The 24,925-nt window shown below is 46.1% G+C and overlaps 1 protein-coding gene and 1 pseudogene across 14 annotated transcripts in view; one reads left to right on the top strand and one right to left on the bottom strand.

Moving 5' to 3' along the window:
• The window catches only part of TCF7 (transcription factor 7), a 160,244-nt gene that overhangs the window by 97,009 nt on the left and 38,310 nt on the right, over positions 1 to 24,925 (top strand). For all 14 annotated transcript variants that reach the window (XR_013229261.1, XM_077326839.1, XM_077326842.1 and 11 more), the window contains 2 exons: positions 17,766 to 17,898; positions 22,800 to 22,890. Coding sequence is in view for 13 of the 14 variants with exons in the window: in XM_077326839.1 (XP_077182954.1) it covers positions 17,766 to 17,898; positions 22,800 to 22,890 (224 nt within the window). In the remaining variant the exon portion in view is untranslated. The remainder of the gene's footprint in view (positions 1 to 17,765; positions 17,899 to 22,799; positions 22,891 to 24,925) is intronic.
• LOC143833786 (iron-sulfur cluster assembly 1 homolog, mitochondrial pseudogene) lies at positions 1,140 to 3,493 on the bottom strand (annotated as a pseudogene).

Genomic DNA, 24,925 nt, shown 5'->3' with positions numbered 1-24,925 from the left:
ATCTTTGTTGGTCTTAAAGGTGCCACTGGACTCTGATTTTGTTGTGCTACTCCAGACCAACACGGCTACCCTTTGAATTTATCCTTAATGTTTTTATAAACTCATGCAACTGTGAGATGTGACTGCTTAAGATTTTAAGGTTTTAATTTTTAAATCCTATTTGCTATACTGTAGTGTACATTTTTATGGTAGTGTACATTCCGAGCTCAAGGCATCGGTGACACAGATTCGATCCCATCAGTGCCATAGGTTTGATCTGGATGCAAACAGTAACATGATATGGTAATAGGGAAATGAATGGTGCCTCAGGTTCATTTGCATGATCTTGCCTCCTCTCTCCCCTTGTGTGACCCAAACACATTTAGTTATTTTCTTGGTTTGTGATAAACCAAAGCTTGGTATTGCATCCCATCTAGCAAGCAAGGGTTGGATCTTGCCCTGAAAACTAAGATTACAAACCGTGGTTTGTTTTCAGTATTAAATCTTGCTTTGCAATTACCCTGCAATAAGTAATTTGTCAATAACATTGGGCTGAAAGCCATTGGTTGCAAATGGCTGTTTAAGGTAAAACAAAATGCTGGTGGGAATGTGGAAAAATGCAAAGCCTGTTTAGTGGCAAAAGGTTTTCCCCACAGCTTGGAGCTGATTTTTCTGAAACCTTTGCACTTACTGTTAAGTATACCACCATCAGGACTCTTCTAAGTATTGAGGCATCAAGGAAAATGCATGTTGAGCATATGGATATCAAAACAGCATTCCTTAATGGAGATTTATTTGAAGAAATATACATGGAGCAATCAGATGGATTTCAAGGGAAAAGAAAGCAGGATCTTGTCTGTCTGTGTGCTACTCCTTCCAAGAAGGACTAGTGCGAGTTAGCTCAAGTTTCATCCATGGTGTAAAACTGTGGTTTGACATGACATCTAAAGTGAGTCTAAGATTGCAGCCCTAAATTTAGAGCAGACACCACTGAACATACTGGGACTTACTTATGTGAAGCCATGAACAGAACTGTGTGAAAAGGTAGGTGAAACAATAGACTTTCTGGGTTTTTAAATTTTCAAAATGCAGTGTTTTTATATTCTTGGAAAGGCAGCCATATTACACAAAGCCTAAAGATATGAAACTGTCCCAAGTGATTACTTCAGAAAGCAGTTTGGTGGTGTTAAAATCATGGGATTAGTCCTGAGGTTTCCAATGTTGAAACTTTTTCCGCAACCACACGTTCCTTTGATGTTTGGATTATTGAAGACAAACTCACTGGACAGTTTGTTTTCTATATAGTTCATTTCCGTTCCTAGCAGGGTCAGCTGTGCTTTCTTTTCAATAAACACCCTGACACCATCCTCTACTACTTCTTTGTCAGAATTCCCCTTCATTGTGGTATTTTCTAGGGCAGGAGTCGCCAACCCCCGGTCTGCGGCCTCGGTGCCAGGCCGCCAGCAACCGTACCTGCCTCTTCCCCCCCCCCCCGCTGCGAGAAGCTCGCCAGGCCCCTAGTGAAGCGACCGCCAAAGTGGCCGCTTCACTCGCGGCCCGGCTAGCTTCTTGCTGTGAGAGTGGGGGGAAGAGGCAGGCGCAGCCTCCGGCATGCCAGCAGATGCTAACGCGCACGCGCGGAGATGCCGCGCATGCGAGTTAGCGCCACCTGCTGGCGAAAACGCACATGCACGCGGCCGGGCCAGCAGCTTTCCCTTGACCCTAGAGAGGCGGTCCTCAACTGGAAAAAGATTGGGGATCGCTATTCTAGGGTAGCGGCCCCCAGCCTTTTTCCGGTTGAGGACCGCCTCCAGGGTTGAGGGAAAGCTGCTGGCCCGGCCGCGCACATGCACGTTTTCGCCAGCAGGTGGCACTAACGCGCATGCGCAGAATAACCGTGCATGCACATTTTCGCCAGCACATTTTCGCCGCTTTGGCAGCCGCTTTACTCAGGGCCTGGCAAGCTTCTTGCAGCAGGGGGGGGAGAGGCAGGTGCGGTTGCCTGCGGCCTGGCACCGAGGCCTTCGCGGCCCGGTACCAGGCCGCAGACAGGGGGTTGACGACCCCTGTTCTAGGGTACAAGAGAGTTCATTAAGACACCAACTTTAACTCCTACATGGTCAGGTTTGTCTTTAAAGAGCTGTTTTATCTTATTCACAGTAGAGGGGGGTCAGGATCATGGCCGCTGTGGTAGTTTGCATCTCCCTCTTACTCATGGCCTAGTGTGTAGCTCTGACCAGTGGTGAGGCAGTGGTGGCTCCAATCGCTTCTTTCCGGCTTCCTCTACTCAGCCCTGTCCTCTGAGATTGGCATGGATACCATGGATGAATCTACTGATTCCATGGAGGAATCTAGTGTTTCCTAGGCAGAATTGATGTCACTTCTGGGTTTTCCCTGGAAGTGACATAACACAAGTGCCCAACAGTGATTTTTTAAAAAATTCTTCCCACCAGTCACTGAAGCGCTGGTGGGCAGTGGGAGCTGCAACCAGGACATTTTCTGCCCCTAAGGGGCATATGGGGTGACTTGTGTTATGGCTTTTTTTCTTTGCATACCCTTCTTGATCTCTGCAGGTTCAGGACTCAGATATGTAACCCTCATCTTCTTGTTTTTGTTGCTTGCCATCCTGTTTTCAAACCCAAACACAACTCTAAGTAGGCATTCAGGTCCTCCGAGTGTTTCTTTTCTGCCTCCACTATGAAAATGATTCTGTTCTTGCATGAGAAATGGGGCTGACAGACATAGCTGTTTTAAGGCTACCCAAGTAGGAAAGTTTTTGAAGGTGGTGACTGATCTAACTCACCACTGCTTTAGGTTATTAGCCTGAGTGCTAAGAACCACAAGGATGGTTTACTGAGCAGCAGCAAATTTGTGTACAGTCTTTGGTTGGTGAGAGTGCAGAACTAATCATATCAAAACTCAGTGGGGTTTTCCACACCGTCCTCGCTGCTGACCAAAGATTGCCACTAGGAGGCTGCTAAGCTTCCATGTATTATAGAACATGAGATGAGGCTGGAAATATACCAAAAGTGATATAGTCACTTAGACAGTATTATTGTTGTGGAGCACATTAAATTTTCCTCCCTTGTATGTCAGTGGAGTGAAATTGTCCTTGCTGTGTACACTATAGGTAAATGGGGCTGTAAAATGAATCAGTTTGCTTACTCCAAAGATGTAACTGCAGCAGGTGCTAAATTGTCTTCCTTTCTGCTCTATGAAAACAATCATTCCACTGGCAGCATACCTACAGATCTAGCTTCCTGCTTTATCTAAGGCGAAGAGTTTTAATAATGTCTTTGTCCAGTCTTTATCAAGACCTGGAACAATATGCAATCCAAGAGCAGCCTTGGATCAGTGCAAAGGTTTTCCCTGTTAGCTACAGTGATCATATGCATTTGCTATCCAATATTTGCTTTTGATACATGTGGATGAAAATGATTTATATACTAAATCGGGCTGACACACAGTAACTTTATAGAGGCCATCAGAATGACTGCCTTGCTGTTACCTTCATTAGATTTAAAACACAGATTTATGGGGAGAAACTCCATTGTCAGAGGTTTTCTGTTCTTTAGAACTAAAAGGTTGGTAGTCAGTGGAGATCAAATTTGTACTTACAGCTTCTTTTCTCTCAATAGGTCTATAGATATACAGAAAATGGATTTTTAAAAAGGAAAGAATGAATTCTGTTTCAGAAAACAGCCATTGCATATTGCAGAGTCAGTGGCCCTAGTACAGATGTTTTTGCAGTGAATAAAAACTTGCTAATTTACTGTTCTTAGAACATAATGAAATTTGTTTTCAGAACAGCATATTATGTCAACTGAGGTATTATTTATTTACAGAATGTATACCCTACCCTTATGTTCTCAAACGGGCCAACAAGGCAGCTAACAAGTTAAAAGCGCTTTACGCTCCACCACCACCACCAACCGGCTAATGCTCCCTGGCCCTAAAGAAGCCTGCCTGGCCTCAGCCAGGGCCAGAGCCTTCTCTGCAGGGCCTGCAAAAGGGAGCTCTTCCACCAGGTGTTTGGTTGAGACTGAGCGAACGAGCAACATCTACAGGGCCCCTGCTCCCTCCCTCCCAGAAATCCACTCATACATTCTGCTCTGGACCTGTTTGCATTGTTATAGTCCGTTACCTCTGTTATAGTTTTAATGTTAATATTTTAATTGTTCTGAAAAACTAAGTTCCATGTACTGTTTTCTACGTTTTTATGTAAACCGCCCTGAGCCACAGGGGAGTGTGGTATATAAATACAAAAATAAATAAAAATATACATAATAAAATATTAAAATCAGCTCCACATCATTACAGCAATTACATATAGAATTAAAATACACAAATAAAAACATTAAAACCCCATACAATCAAGGAAGTGGGCAGGAAGGAGAGATCACTGAGGGAACACCAAACAAAACAAATTAAAAACCCTGAATCTCTGGTGGCAACCAAATGGGACAGACAAGTCTCCCTGAGAAGTTATAGAGGTTTTGTGCCTTAACCAAAAATGCCCTCTCCTGGGTTGCTGAAGCAGGATCTTGGATGAAGACCGCAGTGGTCCAATAGGTTCTAAATAAAGTAGGTGGTCCTTCAGGTATGTTGGTGTGAAGCAAATCAGGAGCCTGTTTAGATGGACCAAGACTGGAATGACACAGTAGCTACAACCCAGTCCAGCCACACTGACTGTAGCATTCCACACCAATTGAAGTTTCCAAGCACCTTTTGAGGGCAACTCCATACAGAGTGCATTGCAGTAATCTAACCTAGATATAACCAGGTCATGCGGTCAGATGTTTTCTGCTCAGGAAAGACTACAGCTGGCTAACCAGTAGAAGTGGGGGAAAAGACACTCCAAGCCATATCTGCCACCTGCTTAACAAGTAGTAGGCTTGGGTTCAAGAGTAGCCCTAAAGTACAGCCCTGATCCTTCAAGGGGACTTCAACCCTATCCAAAACAAGTGACCTTAAATCTCAGGTTAGACCTTCTGCTCACCAGTAGCATTTCTGTCTTGTCAAGATTAAATTGGTTTATCAGCTTGCAGCCACTGTAAGGCCCATTATGCACAGGGGGGATAACACACATTCGGCAACTGGCCACAAATTCGGTGCATGCCACCGAAAAGGCCGCATTAGCGAAAAGCGGAAGAAAGCGCAGCTTCCGGGTGACCGGGGCGCAACCAGAAGCTGTGCCGGGGTCACCGCGTGCAGAATCGGTTACTCTGGGTTTTGCCGCCGTTGCGTCCCGTCCCATGCATAAGCAGTTTGCTTCGCTTCTTCCCCCTCCACATTTTCCATGTGACCCGAAATCACCGTTTCGGTGGCCGTGCATAATGGGCCTAAAAGTGCTTCCAGGCACTGGTTCAGGGCTTCTGCAGATTTCCTGGGATCAGCCAGAAGTGCAAGGCAAAACTCAGTATCATCCACATACTGGTCACAACCCAACCCAACGTAGATCTCCAGATGACCTCACACAGCAAGTTTGTGTAGAAGTTAAAGAGCATAGGGGACAAGATGAAACTTTGTGGGATCCTACAAGTCAAAGATGCAAACATCAGGAAATTAAGCTTCATTTCGAGAAGGTGTATGGTTTGTTGGATTAGTGATGCATTTTTGTCTTTCAGCTTGCTGGCTTGTTCCATTATGCTGAAAGTTTGTGTGTTCAGCTATTGTTTTAAATTGCTTTGTATTGTTGAAATAGCTGTGGGAGCCCTGAGGGGCTCAGCATTTCCAGGATATGTATGAAAATAATAGCGTTTAACTAAAAATATATCAGCAGACATTTATGCATAAGGACCTGAAATCCGAGTAGTTCCATAACATGCTGTGCTAGATGCTTAAACAGCATTCCAGGCAAGGAAGGAAATCAGGGTTTTTTGGCAAACTTCTGATATTGCAGTCCTCAAGCATTTCCTGGATGCAACGCCTAGAGATAGGGCTGCCATTCTGTACAGTTAACATTTATAAAAGTCTTTGATCACCTGTTTGTTGAATGGGGATTTTAAAATGGAAATTAAAGGCTGTAAGTTTCCACCACATTGGAAACCCTGAAGGACATAATTTAGTGAAATGATCCACTTAAGGATATCTGTGTGGGTGCTATCAAAGGTGATGGCTCCCACCAACCTATTCCTGCCCACTTCTGTGATGTCCACAGATTCATGGATGCTGATGCCATTTGAGAGCTGAACTTGGCCATTTTTTAAAGGATGCAAGGCCCACAGTACATCTGGATCAGGCAATCTTGCTTCCCTCTCATGTGCTTTTTCAACAGCCATGGGGAGGGGGGGTGTTTTGGCACTCCACAGGGCTTGGCAAGGGACAAGATTGCCTAGTCCTGCCAAAAGGTGGGTGTGATCAGGACTGGGCATTGGCACCCACAGACTGGACACATGGGCACTGTAACATCTAGTCTGGCCCTTTCTGTCTCCACCTGGAGCTGGAGCAGCAAATGTTTTTGCCTCCTCATTCCAGTCATGTTGAAATGCCATAGACCTAGTGGGGCTGTGGAGCTGAGGGAGTCCTAGTAGGCATGCCTGGCTTGACATACGGATGTTTGAACAATGCTGGGAGGAACATTAGTTGTTCCTGCTCATGGGCAGTGGTGCAACAAGATGCAGACAGAGGCAAAGAGTGATGGGTGGGATTAGGTAATAAAACAGACAGAAGCAGCTGTCCCCTCAACTTATCACCTGAGGCTTCAGCTTTGCCTTGCCACATTTATACAAGAAGAAGAGCTGACTTTTTGTACCCAACTTTTTAACTACCTGAAGAAGTCTCAAAGCAGCTTACAATCCCCTTCCCTTCCTTTCCCCACAACAGACACCCTTTGAGGTGAGGCTGAGAGAGCTCTGTGACTTGCCCAAGGTCACCCAACTGCCTGCACGTGGGGGAGTGGGGAATCAAACCCGGCTCTCCATATTAGAGTCCGATACTCTTAAACACTACACCATGTGTGTCTCAGCTGGCCTTAGCTTCATATTCTCCATCTCTGTGTACGTGTGTTTTCTTCATTAAATCCTGGAGGGCCTTGTCTAGTATATGTAAATTTTGCACACCAAATCCCAATTGTAACTGATTTCTACAGTTCAAGCTCTTGTTTTCACTTGTGATTATTTTCTCCTAGCAAAAAAGCCCATTGTATAAAAAAATACAAGTGTGGGGGGAGGGCGGACAGAACAGGAAGGCCTCCTGGCCCAAACAGCCCTGCTGCCACCTGTCCACCCCCACCCTCACCCCCACCCCTTCCTGGCCCACCCCCACCCTCACCCCCACCCCCACCCCCACCCCCCAGACCCAGGCAGCTGCTGGCAAAACCTGGCCAGGCAGGTGGCAAGGCTGTTTAGGCTTAGAGGCCTTCCTTCCCCCACCTTTACCCAGGTTGCCACCGCCAAGGCAGTGGCCTCCCTGGGGCTGGCCTGCAGGCCCAGCCTCTCCCTCCCATCCAGCCACCCAGTTAGACCTGCTCACCTGACTGCTGGCTTTTTCTGCGGTTGGTAGGAGGAGGCAAAAGCAATCAGAGGCAGGGTGTCCCCTACCTGATTGGTGGGGACCCCCTACCTCTGGGGATAAGTGACATCCCTGAGAACTAATTAGAGAGGCTAAGGTGGTCGGGAGCGGGGCATCCCCTGCCTGAATGGTCCTCCTGGAGCCAAGTGACATCCCTGAGGGTCAATCAGGTAGCGAGTATGTTATGAACATGTGTTCTGAGAATTATTATGTGGAATCATGATTCTGTAGTCATTCCAATAATGCTGTCTTATGTAAGTAAATCCAATTGAAGTCCATGTTGCTTAAGTTCACATAGAATGGTAGCCAATGTGTAGAACTACATGAGGCATAATTACACGTGATGTGAACCAAGGAGGTGGAATCATTTCTCCCTGAACTAAGCCTTTTCTAATGAAAGTGTGTTTCCCCATATACTTATCCTTCCCCTGACAGGAGGTGGTTGTGTGTCTGAAATCCTTGCCCCCAGCTTTAAAAAAAACTCTAAATCTTTTGAGAACCCAAACCTAAAGTTTACAAACACTGGCACATTTCTCAGACTTACAGTTGTTTTCCCAGCACAGAGACATTTACACCCCCCTACACAGACCCTGCTTTGACCGAAATTCACCGCAAAACTTGAACACCTAATGTCTGTTATGTCATTTGAACCCTGTGGTTAGAATGGGTGCATTTTTTTTTTGATTGACTGTGGTGGTACCTGCTTATCTCCTTAAAAAAAAAAAGAAATTATGTGTCTGGTTATATAAAAAAACACAGAAATGAGATTGCAGGTGTGTATCCACAAGCTGTTTGGAAAGGTGCCAAGCACTTAACCTCTATATGCTGCCTGAAAGCGCCAACGCTAATTCACACTGAAGTCCACAGGAAAATTTTCCTTGGATCAAAGCCTTAGTAAATTAAGGCACAGTCAGCTCCGCCAACCAAGAAGAAACAGGAGGGGATACAGCTGGCGCTTTGAGGCCGATTTGTAAAGAGTGAGAATTTGTGAAGAGACAAATGAGTCCACTTTTCTATTTGACTTGTATATTCTGGATCTCTGAGCCAGACAGGTATAGTAGCCTAGGGATCACATGCGGGTTTTTTGTTTTTATTGTTATTCTTATAGCTGTAAGCATTTTTTTAAACATGAAATCTCTACAATTGCAAGATTTGCAATAAATGGGGTGCAGGCATTGCAAACTCTGTGGCATAGAGCCAGCATGGCGTAGTTATTAAAAGTGCCTGGGAGAGCCAGGGTCAAATCCTCCTTCATGCTATGGAATTTCACTGGGCCATCCACACTCTCTCACTCTAACTTGCTTCAAAGGGTTGTTGTGAGGAGAAAAAGGAGAGGGAAAAGATGTAAGCCGTCTTGGGTCCCCATTGAGGAGAAAGGCAGGGTATAAATGAGTAGTTTCACAGTTGGTTTCCTTAGGAATTAAAAGTATGTTTCCAACCCAAAGGCTGCTTATATATTCAGTTACAACCTTCCCACTTCCTCAAGTGGTGAGAATTCCTTGGGCAGAGCTTCCCAGCTACCCTTAGGAGTCTTAGGGTAATTATGTAGCATTGTTCTGCGCCTGTACTCACTTTGTGTATTTTATGCTCCAATTTTCACTACCCAAAGGAGTCCCAAAGCAGCTTACAATTGCCTACCCTTACTCTCCCCATGTCAGACATCATGTGAGGTATGTGAGGTGGAGAGAGCTCTGAGAGAACTGTGACTGGCTTAAGGTCACCCAACTGGCTGCATGTGGAAGAGTGGGGAATCAAATCCAGCTCTCCAAATTAGAGGCTGCTGTTCTTAACCACTACACCAAGCTGGCTCACAGCTCTCTCATTCTCTCATTCATTTCAGGTGGGAGGGGCTTTAAATCTTGCCCCCCCCCACACACACACACACATATGCACTTGAAAAGAGCCACTTCCTAACTATGAAGATTCCTGTCACACCTCTGACAAAGTAGACCTGGTCTGTGAATGCTTAGGCTGGAATAGAAATGTGAGGGACTTTCAAGTGCCCCAGGACTCTTGCATATTTCCCCTAATAGTTAGGGGAAGTATTCCCAGGGATTAATAAGCATTAATGTAGGGTAGACTTCATAAACACCAAATCACAGCAATCCATAATCTAGTAATTAATTTTACAAGGGAAATGTTGTGATGCTGAGACTTCTGTTCTACACTGAGACTAGACCGTTGCAGCATTTGTGGGCTGTCAAGAGTTGAAAGGACAGCACCATTTGCAGATAGAGATGTTGAAATGGCTATTTTCCCACTCCCTGCCCCATCTCTCCGCCTTCTGGCCTGGGGGTGGAATAGGGGGAAGGCTTTTCTCCCCCTTCCCCCCCCCCCCCCCATTTGCAGTACACATATTTTTGTTTTGCTTGCACAGACCCTGACTGCCCATGAATACTATGGAGGAAGAACCCCCCAGAAATGATCTGAGAACAGTTCTGGGCAAATTGCTTCTCCTGTGGCTGGTGGGTCACCCCACTTGTGACTAACTTGACGCCACTTAGGGCTCTCAAGGCAGAATGGGAGGCCAATCCCAGAGTGGGACCTGGAATCATCATAGCTTATCTCCAGACAGAAGAGATCAGTTCCCCTGGAGAAAATGGCAACAATGGAGGCTGGACTCCAGAACATTATACTCCACTGAGGTCCCTCCCTCAGCACCTTCCCCCCCCCAAAAAATCTCCAGGTATTTTCCAACCAGAGTTGGCAACCCTAGTAACCCCATGGACTCCCTTGCGGGGTCCCCCAGGGCGCAGTCCTCTCCCCCACATTATTCAACATCTTTATGCGCCCTCTGGCCCAGCTGGTATGGAGTTTTGGACTGGGTTGCCACCAGTACGCTGATGACACCCAGCTCTACCTCCTCATGGACGGCCGCCCAGACTCCCCGCCGATACCATTCGCCAGATGTTTGGAAGCAGTGACAGAATGGTTTGAGCAGAGTCGCCTGAAACTCAACCCCTCCAAGACAGAGGTCCTGTGGCTGGGACGTAGGGGGCGGGATCAGGAAGCGCGCTTACCCACCCTGGCAGGTAACTCACCATCACATCCCAGGCCAGGAACTTGGGTATGACCATTGACGCCTCCCTGACTTTGGAGACGCAGGTCAAAAAAGTAGCGGGCCAGGCGTTTTTCCACCTTCACCAGGTCTGACTACTAGCACCCTACCTGTCCCCTGAACACTTAGCCACAGTGATCCATGCAACTATCACCTCCAGAATAGATTTCTGTAACTCGCTCTACACGGGCCTTCCCTTGTCCTTGATCCGGAAACTTCAGCTAGTGCAAAATGCAGCTGCAAGGGTCCTCACTGGCACACCTTGGAGGGCCCACATCCAGCCAGTGCTGAGGCAGCTGCACTGGTTGCCAATTGTTGCCCGGATCCAGTTCAAGGTTCTGGTTCTAACCTTCAAGGCTTTACGCGAGTTGGGACCCACTTACCTGAGGGACCGCCTATCGCCCTATGCCCCTCGCAGGGCCTTACGCTCTGCGGGTGAAAATTTGCTGGTCGTTCCCGGCCCTAGGGAAGCACGCCTGGCCTCGACCAGGGCCAGGGCCTTTTCAGTCCTGGCCCCGACCTGGTGGAATGAGTTCCCGGGAGAGCTGCGGGCCCTGCGGGATCTTTCAACGTTCTGCAGGGCCTGCAAGACGGAGCTCTTCCGCCAGGTTTATGGTTGAGGCCAGGGCTGATAATAGATCTATGCCTCCCCCGGGGACTCAGGTTCTGGACCCGAAGCAAAACATCATCAGGACCTCCTCTCCACCTGCTAGTAGTGGGAGGGAGGGGGGGGAAGTTGAGCTGCAGTTCTTGACATGCCGGTAATATTGGTAACGTTATTATTGTTTTAATGGGGTTTTAATGGGGATTTTGGGATATTGTTACCCACCACGAGCCGTAAGGGAGTGGCGGGAAATAAATCTAATAATAATAATAATTATGATGATGATAATAATAATAATAATAATAATAATAATAATAATAATAATAATAATAGTGATAATAATAATAATAATGGTTTTCTTTTATTGTGTCTTTTGAGGTTCCATTCCTAGCACATCTAGAATTTGGTCCTACGTGATGCAAAGACTTTTAGCTAATTAGGCAATGCCGAACTTGGTGAACGAATGGGCTGATTCGGTAGCTTCATCTGTTCAGGTGCAGACGCGGCTTGAGTGCTTTCTGGTAGGAACTTAATTCTGGAAAATCCACAGCAGGGTCAAACAAGCCAGCATTCAGTACAGGAACTGGAGTCTTAGGTATAAGAGAATTAGTTTTAAACTAGGAAAAGAGCCCATTGTAATTCCAATACAATGGGCGCTAGAATGGGAAGGGAAGGGTAGCAAGCAGAAAGGGCAGCAAGAAGAAAAGGAGCGAACCTTACCGGAGGCGTCGTTGAGGGCTGGCGGGCGGCGGCGGCGGCGGGGCATCCTGGGCTGGGTGGAGGCGGCGGCGGTGGCGGCTAGCTGGAGGCGGCGGCGGCCATTTGCGGAGGTCGGCGATGTTCGGCGGCGGCCATTTTCGGCGTCAGCGGCTGGCTGATGGCAGCGGCGGGGGATATTTCCGGCCATTTTCGGCCATTGTCGTCGTCGGTGGCTGGCTGGCTGGCTGCGGCTGCGGCTGGCTGGCGGGGGCAGCGGCTGGCTGGCGGCGGCGGCCATTTTCGGCGGCATTGGGGGCTGGCTGGCGCTGGCGAGGGCTGGCTGGCGGGGGCAGCGGGTGGCTGGCGGCGGCGGCCATTTTCGGCAGCATCGGGGGCTGGCTGGCGGCGGCGAGGGCTGGCTGGCGGCGGCAGCGGGTGGCTGGCGGCGGCGAAGGCTGGCTTGCGGCGGCAGCGGCTGGCTGGCGGATGGCTTTCGTCGTTGGCGGCTGGCTGGCAGCGGCGGCGGCCATTTTTGGAGGTCCGTGGGAAGAACGGATGGGAGTCCCCGGCAGCCGCACGCTGGCCGGCCGCTGGGCGCTCCCTGGGCGGCGGCCAGCGGCCGGCCAGCGTGCGGCTGCCGGGGACTCAGTAGCCGGCGGCCTGACGCGGCGGGAGGCGCTTTGCGCCTCTGGCCGCGTCAGGCCGCCGGGCAGGGAGCACCCGCTTTGCGCCTGCCGATTGGTCCCTCCAATAGTCTGTCCGGGGGAAGGGGCCAATCGGCACCCTTCCTCATCCCAGACACAGCCCGCCTTCCAAGGGCTTACTCTTTTATTTAGTCCGTGGCGCCCGCGGCGCCACGGGCGGTGTACAGATACTTTTCCAGCAGCATGACAACAGTTCTTTTTCCCCCTTGCTCTGTATTTATTTTGATAGTGGTTTTCTAGCTCATCTTCTAATTTTGTTCAACAGAAATTCTTAATTTACTGGGTAATCTCGGGACTGGGAATAGGCCAATAATATCTGCCTCCCTATTGCCCATCTGTAAATCATTTCCTATTTGCCTATTCCTTGGTTACAAGGCATATGTGTTACTTGACCTGAAGTGGATGTCTTGGGCTCACTTTCCCAAATACTGCCTCTGAAGAGGAGAAAAAGAAGAGTTGGGTTTTTTATACCATGCTTTTCGCTATCTGAAGGAGTCCCAAAGCTGGCAGTTTGCAATCTCCTTCCCTTCCTCTCCCCACAATAGACACCCAGTGAGGTGGGTGGGGCCAAGAGAGTTCTGAGAGGAACTGCTCTGTGAGAAGAGTTCTAACAGGACTGTGACTACCCCAAAGTCACCCAGCTGGCTGCATGTGGAGGAGTGGGGAATCAAATCCAGATTAGAGGCTGCTGCTCTTAAGTATTGCATCTAGTTAGTTCTTGCTTTTGATTGTGCTGTAGTTGTATATTGCATTACATTGTGCAGTCTTGGTTGCCTGGTGTCATGTGTGGATGAGTTATTTAGTGGTAAAAGAACTAGATACAATAGCCATTCATTTTACATGTCCTGACTCTAGACTCTCCACTCAGGTAGCATATTACTGCATTTCAAGAACTAGTAGCCAGTGTGGTGTAGTGGTTAAGAGAGGCAGCTTCTAATCCTGTGAGCTGGGTTTGATTCCCCACTTCTCCACATGCAGCCAGCTGAGTGACCATGGGCTAGTCACAGCCCTAATAGTACTGCTCTCACAGAGTGGTAACATGAGGGTTCTCTCAGCTTCAGCTCCCTCAAAGGGTCTGTTGTGGAGAGAGGAGGGGAAGGTGATTGTAAGCCGTTTTGAGACTCCTTTTGGCAGTGAAAAGCAGGGCATAAAAACCAACTCTTCTCCTTCTAGTAATCCTAGTAACAACAGCATAGGTGTAGGGTTTCAAGCTCTGGCTTGGGAAATACATGGAAACTGGGTGTAGAGCTGGGAGTGGGAGGGATTTGGGGTGGGGAGGGACTGTAGTGTTGTATAATGCTATGGTGTCCACCCTCCAAAGCAGCCATTTTCTCCAGGGGAACTGATCTCTGTCATGAGGAGATAAGCTATAATTCCAGGGGATCCTCAGGTCCTACCTGGGAACTGGCATCCCTACACAGGTGTATACTTTGCTGGATGTATGCACATTGTCCTCCTCTAATTCATTGGCCATCACCTACACGGGATAGGGAAAAGCTTAACTTTGTTTATCGATTGATCACAGGTCTACCCTGCCTTTGTTATTTTGCATCATGGAATTCCTGCATCACTTTCACATCACAAATTTCTTTTACCTAATGATTTCTGTTTCTAGGTGGAGAGAAGGATGTGGGTCAACACTGTCCAGGAATGCCAGGTGCCCATTATGGTGGGCAAACTCTTGGCAAGTTTGGCTGCTACCTACTGATATTCAGCTAGTCAGTGGGCAGGAACTGGCCAGCCAAAGGGCAAGCAGCAATCACTGTCCCTGTGCAATGATGTTACTTCCAGCACTACTTGGAGGTGCGGGCATAGTGCCTTGGCGATGCTCTAGCACTCTCCCCAAAACTCCGTGGTTTCTATAGAATTCTTGGGCAAGGGCTAGAACATCAGCTCGGCACAATGCCAGTGCTTCTGGGTCACCCTGGAAGTCCTATCATCAGGTGGCAATGACACTTGCTCCCGCATGATAAATATCCACCTCCCCCCATTCCCTGCCAGCTGCTATGCCTGGCAACCCCAACAGCATCCCATAGAACATGAAGTTCGGTTCTCAGAAGCAGTGACCATCTTGTGCATTCAGCAGGATGCACACTGAGCGATTGCCACACATGACATGGTGCATGTAAATAGGATTAGCATTCTGCATGAAACAGCCTTTAGATTCTGGTTTTAACGTTGAATAAAGGCTTTGGTGTAGACAGCCCTTGTTACACCAGATCTGTATCCTGTAAGAACACTTTCTGCATTTTGAGGGACAAAACATGATTTTTCCAGCTATGGAGAAGTCAGTGTCAGTTTAAAGGCAACTGTGGGCGAAACCGGGCAAGTTCAAAAAGGTAGGAATGCTCGAGGCAGTCAAGGAGGCTTGTGCATGAGTGTCTCTAACAACAAGACAACCGTTCTTTTTCTCTCACAGACAAGTCCCTCTGTGTTTTGTTCTGAGAGCAAGCCATCCAGTATTCTCTTAGCTAGTCTTTCAACGGTTTCTGTTTGGGGCAAAGTAACATCAGAGAGAGAGTCATAAATCATCCTGATCTGGTAGCTGTCCTTTCTTCTTATTCTTTAGCAAGGAGTAGGTGGGACCCTGCAATAGCAGGTTGTGCATCTCTAGCATTTTCCTAGCTAAGATGGAAGCTACATTTCCCTAATCCCATTTGCCCTACGTGGGATGATTTTATAAAGTGAAATTGGTTCATGATCCATTGATGGACCTTCTTCTACACTTGTAGACCACTCTTCTGGACTGAACCTAGGGAAGGCAGGTCCTCCCTGGCCATCAGTGGGGGATTTGGGGTACAGTTGGCCGATGCAGGTAATGAAACTCCTGGAGGTTTGAGGTGAGACCATGGGGAGGACAAGGATCTCAGAGGGGTACGATGCCAAAGAGTCCACCATCCAAAGTATTCATTTTCTTTGGGGGGACGGATCTCAATAATCTGGAGGTGAGCTTTAATTCTAGAGGCTCCCCAGACCCCACCTGGAGGCTGGCATCCTTAATTGGACCTGTCACCTTCACAATCTCTGAGCCTTCACAGTATGCAGCCTATCCAATACTCCTGTTTTACCAGGAAACTTTGCTGTTGGAATCAAGTGATCTTATCCTACCTCGTAATTCATTTGCTGATTGAATAGTTCTTATCATATTTGTCATCAGCCTTAAGTACCAGTGAGAAACAGTAATGACTCCTGTTTTGCTGCTAGGCCATAACGTTGTGCTGATGCAGACCTTGAAGCCATGAGTTTGGGCGGCTTTTCATTTGCACACAGAGATAGATTTACTTTCCTAGCACTATTGAAGTCCTGCAGCCATATGGGTAAACGGATCACGTGGGACTGTGAGCTGACCCCCACACGGGAAAGAAATGCACTCCACGGAAGGCCCTCCATGACTGGGTTTGTCCGCAGTGTGGTTGGCATTCAGAAATTATAGCAGTGTCAGGTAATAAGTTCAGGGGAAAGCAGTTTGCACAGCAAAAGGAAGGCATGCAACAGTTCCAGGGAAGATGTGACTTTCAGGGTCACCCCATCTCAGAAGCTAAGCATGGCCGGCATTTGGACAGGAGACCACCAAGAAAATTCAGGGATGCTATGCAAAGGGAAGCAGTGGCAAACCACCTCTGTTAGTCTCTAGCCTCAAAAATCCTATGGGGTTGCCATGTTGGCTGCAACTTGATGGCACTTCACACACACACAACCCTATTTCTGTTAACAGTCTTCAAGTAATTTGCTGCTGAAAAGTTGATGGGTCAATTGAAATGAGGATTTCAATGAGAGAATTATGAGGATCACATGAAAGAATTATGTCATAAACACAACATTAGGATAAGAGGAAACACTGTGGCATGGCTGGCAAGCACAACCATACAGCAACTAAAAAAGTCAAAGGTGCATATAAAAGTTGTCTTCAAGTTGCATGTGTTTTTCTATATTAATATGCAACACAGTTCCGGTATTAAATACCGCAGCTTTGCCACAGCATATTACATCATCACAGACACAAAGTGTTGTTCCTAAGCAGTATAGTAACCTGCATAGAATGGATCCAGTCTTAATGCTGTGTGGTCATGTTTGCTGGCTACACCATGATGCCTTCTCTTATACTGATATTGTAGCCAATTCCTGTGGTTGCCGATATTTATTTACTTGCATAAACACAAACCAGGGACCATGGATGCACCAGAGTGCATATTCCTGTGAATCCTTCCTTTCATAAGCCTATAGAAATTCATTATCGTTCCAGCTATCTTGTTAACAAAAGCCGAGCCAGACAATATCAGTACTGAAGTGTTTGCTTTCATGTATTTATGCTCTTGGAATCACTCTCCCTTGTGTGATGTCTGTGGACATGTTGTTGATCTGGGCTGATTCTGCACTCACTTTTTATTTTCTGTTGTCGATCTTGCTGAATTCAGATCGATCTGAGCCCTGATCTTCCACCTTTGTTTTTCCTGAATTGAAACAGATGTTGCATTCTACACTTAATTGTCTAGCTGCTGTCTCCTTCCCGCTTGATTGGGGAAGCTACAAGGAGGAAGGGGACAGTGGTTACGAAACTCCAGCTGGCACTGAAGGAGCAAAAGGCTGGAGAGGGGTTTATTGCCTGCCATCTCCTCTACAACCAAAACAAGGGGAAAGGGGGGGAATGGAGCACGAGGCACATAGAAGTGTGGGCTTGGAGCACAGTCACTTTAGAAATGAGGGCAAAAATAAGTCTTGTGAGGTAACGGCAACCGGGAACAGTCTGTGAACTGATGCCCTGACCAATCAATGACAGACTACCTCGCTACATCAGTGTTGGAGGTACAGAGGAGGGGGAGAAAGTTAATCCAGCAAAATGCAGAAATCTACACTTAATACTGGGGCTTTCGGGGTGGTTTTCTCAAGTGTAGAAAGTTATATCCACTCTTGGATATTGCAGGGGAAAGGTAGTGCCACCATGGATCAATCATAGATGTTGCAGTGGGAAAATTTAAAGCACTAGATATCAGAATGGAAATTAAAAACCGTGTCGATTAGGGTTTTGGGGATGACTGGGCATAAAAAGCCCAGTGCAGATCCGGCCCTGGCTAGCCACTCTTGAACTTGCTAACCTAATGTTAGGAGCATTTTAGGATGTTTGTCTGTTGTTGTTTTTTTTAATCTGGATTATTAAAACTCAAATGCTAACATTGTTCAAACTTCTCTCCCCTCAATTTGTATTTTTCAGTCCAACAAGGTTCCTGTAGTACAGCCCTCCCATGGTGTCCATCCACTTACCCCACTCATCCCATACAGCAATGAACATTTCAGCCATGGCTCCCATTCGCCCCACTTACCAGCCGACATCAACCAGAAACAAGGTAAGCACAATTCTCTGTACCTCTTTTGTATTATGTCCACTACAGACATTCACCTGTTGAGTAGACCCCCTGCCCATTTTGCATAATACATCAAGCATGCATCCCTGATAACTTAATAGGATTCTCTATACACAAATGTGTATTAGAGCCCCAATACCTGTGAAGGTTTAATTTTTTTATTAGGAAAGATTTTTCAGGGGGAACATTGTGGGTGGGGAAGTGGTGAAAGGGGAACTTAGTTCTTTCCCTGATGAACATTTCTCCATTCCAAATGCTTCCCAGTTGCTTTTCCCCTTATGGGGCTCAAAATGCACATTTATGAGGAACAATATGATTTGAGCCCCCTGACAGAAAAGTGAGTTGGAGCCAGAGCTGATTTGCAGTAGAGAAGCTCTGAACAGGGAAATAGTTAAGCATCACAGGCCCAAATGCTTCTCTACTTCAAATCACTCCCTTCCAAATCTGCCTGCCTTAAAAATCAAATGCCCTAATACATGCATTTCCTCTTAAGTACAAGGCCAAATTTACACAGATTGATGTGGTGGTCAATCAAGCATATCTGGGTTAAGTTGTGAGCATTAGAAAATGTTTATAAAATGGCTCTAAACCCACATTTATTGCATTACCAGCAAGTTGCCAGAAATGAGGCGAATGGTGGTGTGATTCATGCAAGATCCACTGCTAGTTGTACTTTTGGTTGCACTATCGCCTTACCAATTAGGAATTTTATCTTTGGCAATTGTAACTTAACCTTAAGGTCATCCTGAGCACCTGCTGTTTATTTCCATGCAGTGTCTATGAGGCACTGAAATAAATCAAGAATATGGTATGAGACTGTTTGGTCGACTGGGACTGATTAGACCTACTTCTTAGCTCAAGAGACTCAAGCAATCACTTCAGGTCTAACAATGAGATAAGGATGTCAACAAACTACTAGAGCTGCCTACTAGCCTGATGTGACATGGGCCATGGGCATTTCTGATTCCTTACTTTTTTGACCTTTGCATAAACTCTCAACTTGCATTACTGAGCAAGCATATTCTGAAAAGTATAAATGGTGATCCATTCACAGTGTTTCTCCTTAATGTTTTTGGAGTGGAGTGCTTCAGACCTTTAAGGCCATCCATGGTCTGGGTCCCACATATCTGAGGGACTTCCTGTTGCCTTATGCCCCTGCAGGGCTCTTTGCTCTGCAGGTGCTAATCATTTGGCGGTCCCTGGCCCCAGAGAGTGCATCTGGCCTCGACCAGGGCCAGGACCTTCTTGATCTTGGCCCCAACTTGGCGGAATGAGCTCTCAGAAAAGCTGAGGACCCTTTTGTCAATTCTGGAGTTGCTGCATGATGGAGCTCTTTCACCAGGCATTTGGTTGAGGCCAGAGCGATTAAGATCTGGGCCCTCTTCTATATAACTAAAATATATGATCATAAGCTTCCTGTTTATTTCCCCTGAGGCACAGGTTTAAAGGGGATTTAGGGGTCTGGGATAGGGAGGGTTTGGGGATGGGATAGCTGCCATTGTTTTGTGTGCTCTGTATTTTAATGGCTGGGGATTTTATTTTTTTGTTGTGGAGTTCTTATTGTAACCCACTGCTAGCTGTCTGTCTGGGAGTGGTGGGTAATAAATTACATCATCATCATTATCATATTTTTGATAATTTCATGGCACTAATTATCAGTTATCAATTCTCCCCCCTCCAACCAAGCTCCTGAGCAGTAGCAAAGTGGCACATCTTGTGTGGCCAAGGGTCCTGCCAAACACTGGGGCTGTTGGAAAATGTATGTAGCTAATGTGATTAAACAATAAACATTTACATCTTTACCCTCTCAAAGTTTTATCCTGGATAATGTATGCCAATGCAAATCCTGAGGATTTTTGTTCCAGCTTTGAATAATAGAGTCATAGAGTTGGGAGGGATCATCTAGTCCAATCCCCTGCAGAATGCAGGAAACTAACAATTACCTGCTCACACACGGTGACCCCAATTTCATGCTCAGATGATTCTCCCCCCCCCAAAAAAAACCCCTCAAAGGCATAAGTGGTCCAGAATTTCAAGTGGAGTTAGCTTTACAGGAAAGTAGTCAGTGAGACTTTGGGGAAACTAGGTGATCCACTTTTATTAGGCAACGACTTGGCCTTGCGGTCATCAACGTGGACTGCAATTGCCAGCAGTAGGACTCAGGCTTCAGAAGGGCAGACATCACCAGCCAGGCAACCAAGGGGATTCTGGGGCCACGTCCGTTCCTTTTGAAGGGATGCATGTGAAGGGAAAGAGCTTTCCCTCAGCGTGACTTCCTGGAGATGAGCTTTACTTCCAGGGGATTCTTAGACCTCACCTGGGGGCTGGCATCCCTAAACTTCAGTGTGATACAATGCTATACAGTCACTCCTCCAAAGCAGCCATTTTTGTCTGGGGAGTTGATCTTTATAGTCTGGAGCAGTAATTCCAGGAGATCTCCAGGCCCCACCTGGAGGTTGGATGTCCCTGGTCTGAACATATTCCTTGTAGTCTGGAAAGGGAACATTTTGGTGTCTGTGGCCTAATTCACACAAGAAGGGAATTGATGTTGAATGCAGAACTAGGAAAAATTGGTTGCCAAGTAATCCCCCAGTCTGATGTTCCCTTCATGTATCTGAAGACATGGCTCTTGAAAGCTCATCTGTAACCACTATGCCACAATTCCCAAAAATCAGTCCTCTCCCACATTCAACACACATTCCACACCACAGGTTCTTGACACCCATCTCTCCACACCCATGCCCTCATTTATCACCATGCCACCACAACCTCCCACACAACACACACATTCAACCCTTACAGGTTGGACTTCTCCTCCCCTTCCTCTTCCCACTATCAAGTTCTAGTGCCCGTTGTATTCCTGGATACAATGGGCTTTGCCCTTAGTCATAACATAACATGACAACCAGAACAGTATTTTAACAGAAAAATATCATTGCCAAATCCCTGGGTAGGTTCGATTATTCAGTCATGAGAGGGGGTGTCAGGGGGGGGGCTAAGGAAGGAGAACTTACCATCTCCCAAGGAAGCCTGTTCCACTCCATCTATCAGGAACTTATGTTCCAACCCTCAAGGGCAACAGAAAAACACTCTGCTCTATCCTCTATATGACAGCCCTTCAAGTATTTTAAGATGGCTATTATATCACCTCTTAGTCGCCTTCTCTACAGGCTAAACAGACCAAGCTCTCTCAACCTTTCTTCATACAACTTGGTCTCCAAACTCCTCACCACTTTCATAGCCCTCCACTGGTCATGCTCCAATTTCTCTACATCCTTCTTCAATTGTGGCGCTCAGTTCAGAACACAGTAATCTAAGTGAGGTCTAACCAGAGCAGACAAAAGTGGAACCATCACCTCACACAATCTGGTGATGCAGCTCCAAATCCCATTTGCCTTTTTAGCCACTGAGTCCCACTGCTGACTCAAGTTCAGTGTCTGGTCTACTAAGACCCCAAATCCTTTTTGCACATACTACTGCCAAGACAGGTCATTTGGAAATTGTTCATTTTCCTACTTTCTACAAATTAAAAACTTTTTTTTCAGCATGTAGACTCTTGGTTTCTAAATTACCCACCAGATCTTCAAAGTAAATTACAGTCCAAAAAAGAGAAAAGCATTAACATGTTATAATTTACAAGAAATTCAGCTAAGGGCAGATATCCAAGTCTGACGTGGGGGTGTTTCAAGTCTTGCTTATTTCTTCTGGGGATGGGGATATAACATAATGCACCTTATATCCAACTGTCCTTGAAATTGCCCATGGAAAAGAGTTTCATGACTCTTTGAGGGGCTTGGATAGTTTCTGTGAGTGCACCTCAGGGACTTAAGGCTGTAAAACAAACCTGCCTTGAAGTCTGATGACTCTCCTGCTAAATGAAACACTGACGTTAAAACTGAAGCCGATGCCATTGATAGTACCCCAATATGATTCTCTGCTGAGGATCTGTAGCTGTGGGATTTTTGCTGACTGGATATGTGCCCAAATATATTTGTGGATTTTTAAAAATTATTATTACAAGGGTTCTTGGGTAAGAGAAGTAAGCCTTCTTAATTCAGGGTCATTAGCTGGTAAAGAATTAAGACTAGCCATTGTTTTTTCCTTCCCTTTCCAACTGATGAGTAAAATTACTATGTGATAATTCTGAAGGTACTTAGAATTCCTAGTTTTAAAAAATATTTAAATCCTTTGCATGTTACCATTTCATTCCGATGAGAAAGTGGTGAGAATATTCCTTAGCTGAAAACCATACAGTGTGTAGCACAAAACTGCAATCTCTCACAGAGGAGAAGCCCCTCAAAATTAGAATGAGTTTCCACAACAATTGCTGCTTTGCATTTGCAGTGGCAGGACCATTGTGATAAAGACTGGAAACTGCACAGCGCCTCCTTTAAGATGGGTTGTTTTCACATAGATGCTTTGCCCTGCCTTGGCTCTCTTGCTGAAACATTTTTTTGAGGAGAATCTACATGATGTGATTGTCTATTTGTCCAGTGTTCATTTGTTACATACACACACACACACACACACATTCTTTATGATCTTTCCCAAGCCTAGGTTGATATGATTTGTTTGTAAACCTCATAGTCACTCCGCCTCTGGATGCCATGTGAATGGGAAGACGCAGAGTTTTTCAGGTCCTGTCCACACTGACACTTTCTTTACTTCAATCCCTATGGTGCTCATTGTCCACACAGATACACTGGAGGGCCTTCTTAGGCTTAAAACAAAATGATAAGAGCTATATCATTTTGGCATTATAACATTATCTTTATTACAACAATGTTTCCAGGTTTCTTCCCAACTCACATTTTTACCTGTTGCATGTTCTTAAGTCAGTTAGAAAGTTTTAAACTTAAAATAATATCTTGATTCTCTATCAGGTGTTCACCGTCCTGCTCAAACATCAGATATCCCTGGTTTTTATTCCCTCCCTCCTGGTGGCGTTGGACAGATAACTCCTTCAATGGGATGGTAAGTATCCTAGGTCTGTCACTGAGTAAACTATTTATTACCAAAATGTATAAACGGAGCACCACTATTTTCCCTACAAAATCTGAAAGTGCATGTACACATTCCAGTATATTTTTTCTAAATACCACAGTGTTATTGATGTTGCTGCTGTCTCCTGTTTAGAACAGAGATTGTTGTGTTGGAACTCGATAAAGAATCTTTTACAGACAAAGTAGATGAGGCAGCATTCCCAAGTTCACTCTGGGGACACCCATTTTGTAGAATGAGTTCCTGAGAAGGCAGGCAAACAGGAGTGTTCCTCCTCTCCCCCCTATACACACACAGACACACACACAAAGAGAGAGAGAGAGAGAGTTTTCAACTTGAAATGTCTTGGGGGGATGGCGGTGAATAATGTCTCCAGTGCAATTTTGCATTGGAAAGAGCCACATGAGGAAGAGGAAAGCCCTTCCCACCCCCACTCCCCATGAATTCTTCCCCTAAAGTGCTGTTAAAAGGATTTGGTGGTGGGAACTTGTTTCAAGGCAAATTTGGGGATGTCCTTTTCATATACTTTGATTCGATATCAGCTCTGCTCTGCCATTCTGAAATACTAATGAGGAAGAACATGATATGTCACAGAATGTAGATTCTATTCACCTAGCGCAAGGACATGTATATTATGAGATTTTGGGACTAAAATACCTAGTTCTGTATCTCCTATCTTATCAAAGGTTAATGATTACTTCAGTGTGAATTTGTTACATGTACAAAGGAGCTGATCTTGAGATGGAAATACATTTTTTCTGAGCTTTAAAAAGAAGTTTAGAATTTAGAATTAGAATTAGAATTTAGAAGTCTGTGCAGCAGCAGCCGCCCGTGCGCTTCCCACGCTGACCCTGCCCGTCGCTTAGGGGGCCCGCCCACCCTTCTTCTCAGCCTTCTTCCTATTACAAACGGGCTTTACTTGTAGTATTCAATTAAAAGCAGACTCTTTTGAGGCCCCACTTAATTTCTTATTAACCCACATCACTCCTGCAATGTGGCATTTGATGGCTGGAGAAGAACAGCATCACTTAAAATGTATGTTCCCTCCCTATGACCCGGGACACTGCTTTTCAAACATTCCAGAACTTGAAGAGGGAATATACATGCATACATGTCCTTCATGTGTAGGTGTTGTGCATTCTCCATGAATTCTCCAGCTCCTGTGCCTATTCAGCCAGTACCTGGAGAGGTTGCAGTGCTGACACAACACACAAATCAGCTTTCCACTCCAGGAAATAAAAGATAGGAAATAACTTACCACTTGGCTCTGGAGTGAATTTATTCAAGTCAGTGTTGCTCCAGATTGGTCAACTGTGAAAAAGCTATCAGGATTTACTAGAGTTTATTTTTTTCTCCTGAGGGGTAGCTGTGTATGTGAATGTTTACAGGTCTTAAGACTGGCCTGCGCAACTTAGGCCCCACTAAGCCAAATACTGCTCTCCAGCCATATATCATATGGCTTGATATCCTCTCCATTCTTATAGGCTCAGGGCGGCCAGAAAAAGCTTCTGCCCTAGGAATGTTTACTCAGGAGTAAGTCATATGATCTTGCTACAATCTTCCAAAGACCATCATAATAAAACAAATTTGAGACCAATGTCATGGAAGATGGGAAACTGTAGAGGAGGCACAGAAGCACCATGAGGACATAGGGACATGGGGACATGTGGAGATGTGGAGAGGGGAGACACTATTTTCCAGTAGCACCTTCCCAGTAGAAGAAGAGTTGTGTTTTATACACTGCTTTTCACAGTCCAAAGGAGTCTCAGAGTGGCTTATAATAGCCTTCCCTTCCTCTCTCCACAACAGACACCCTGTGAGGAAGGTAAGCCTCAGAGAACTCTGAGAGAAACTGTTCTGTGACTAGCTCAAGATCACCCAGCACATGGAGGAGCAGGGAATAAAATCCAGCTCAGCACATTAGAAGCCACTGCTCTTAACCACTATACCAGCTGTACAAATTGCCATTGCCTTAAAGCACTGGTTCTCAACCTGGGGGTTAGGACCC

Source organism: Paroedura picta, chromosome 3 (assembly GCF_049243985.1).
Source record: "Paroedura picta isolate Pp20150507F chromosome 3, Ppicta_v3.0, whole genome shotgun sequence".
NCBI lineage: Eukaryota > Metazoa > Chordata > Lepidosauria > Squamata > Gekkonidae > Paroedura > Paroedura picta.
This window is presented reverse-complemented; position numbering and strand designations above follow the sequence as displayed.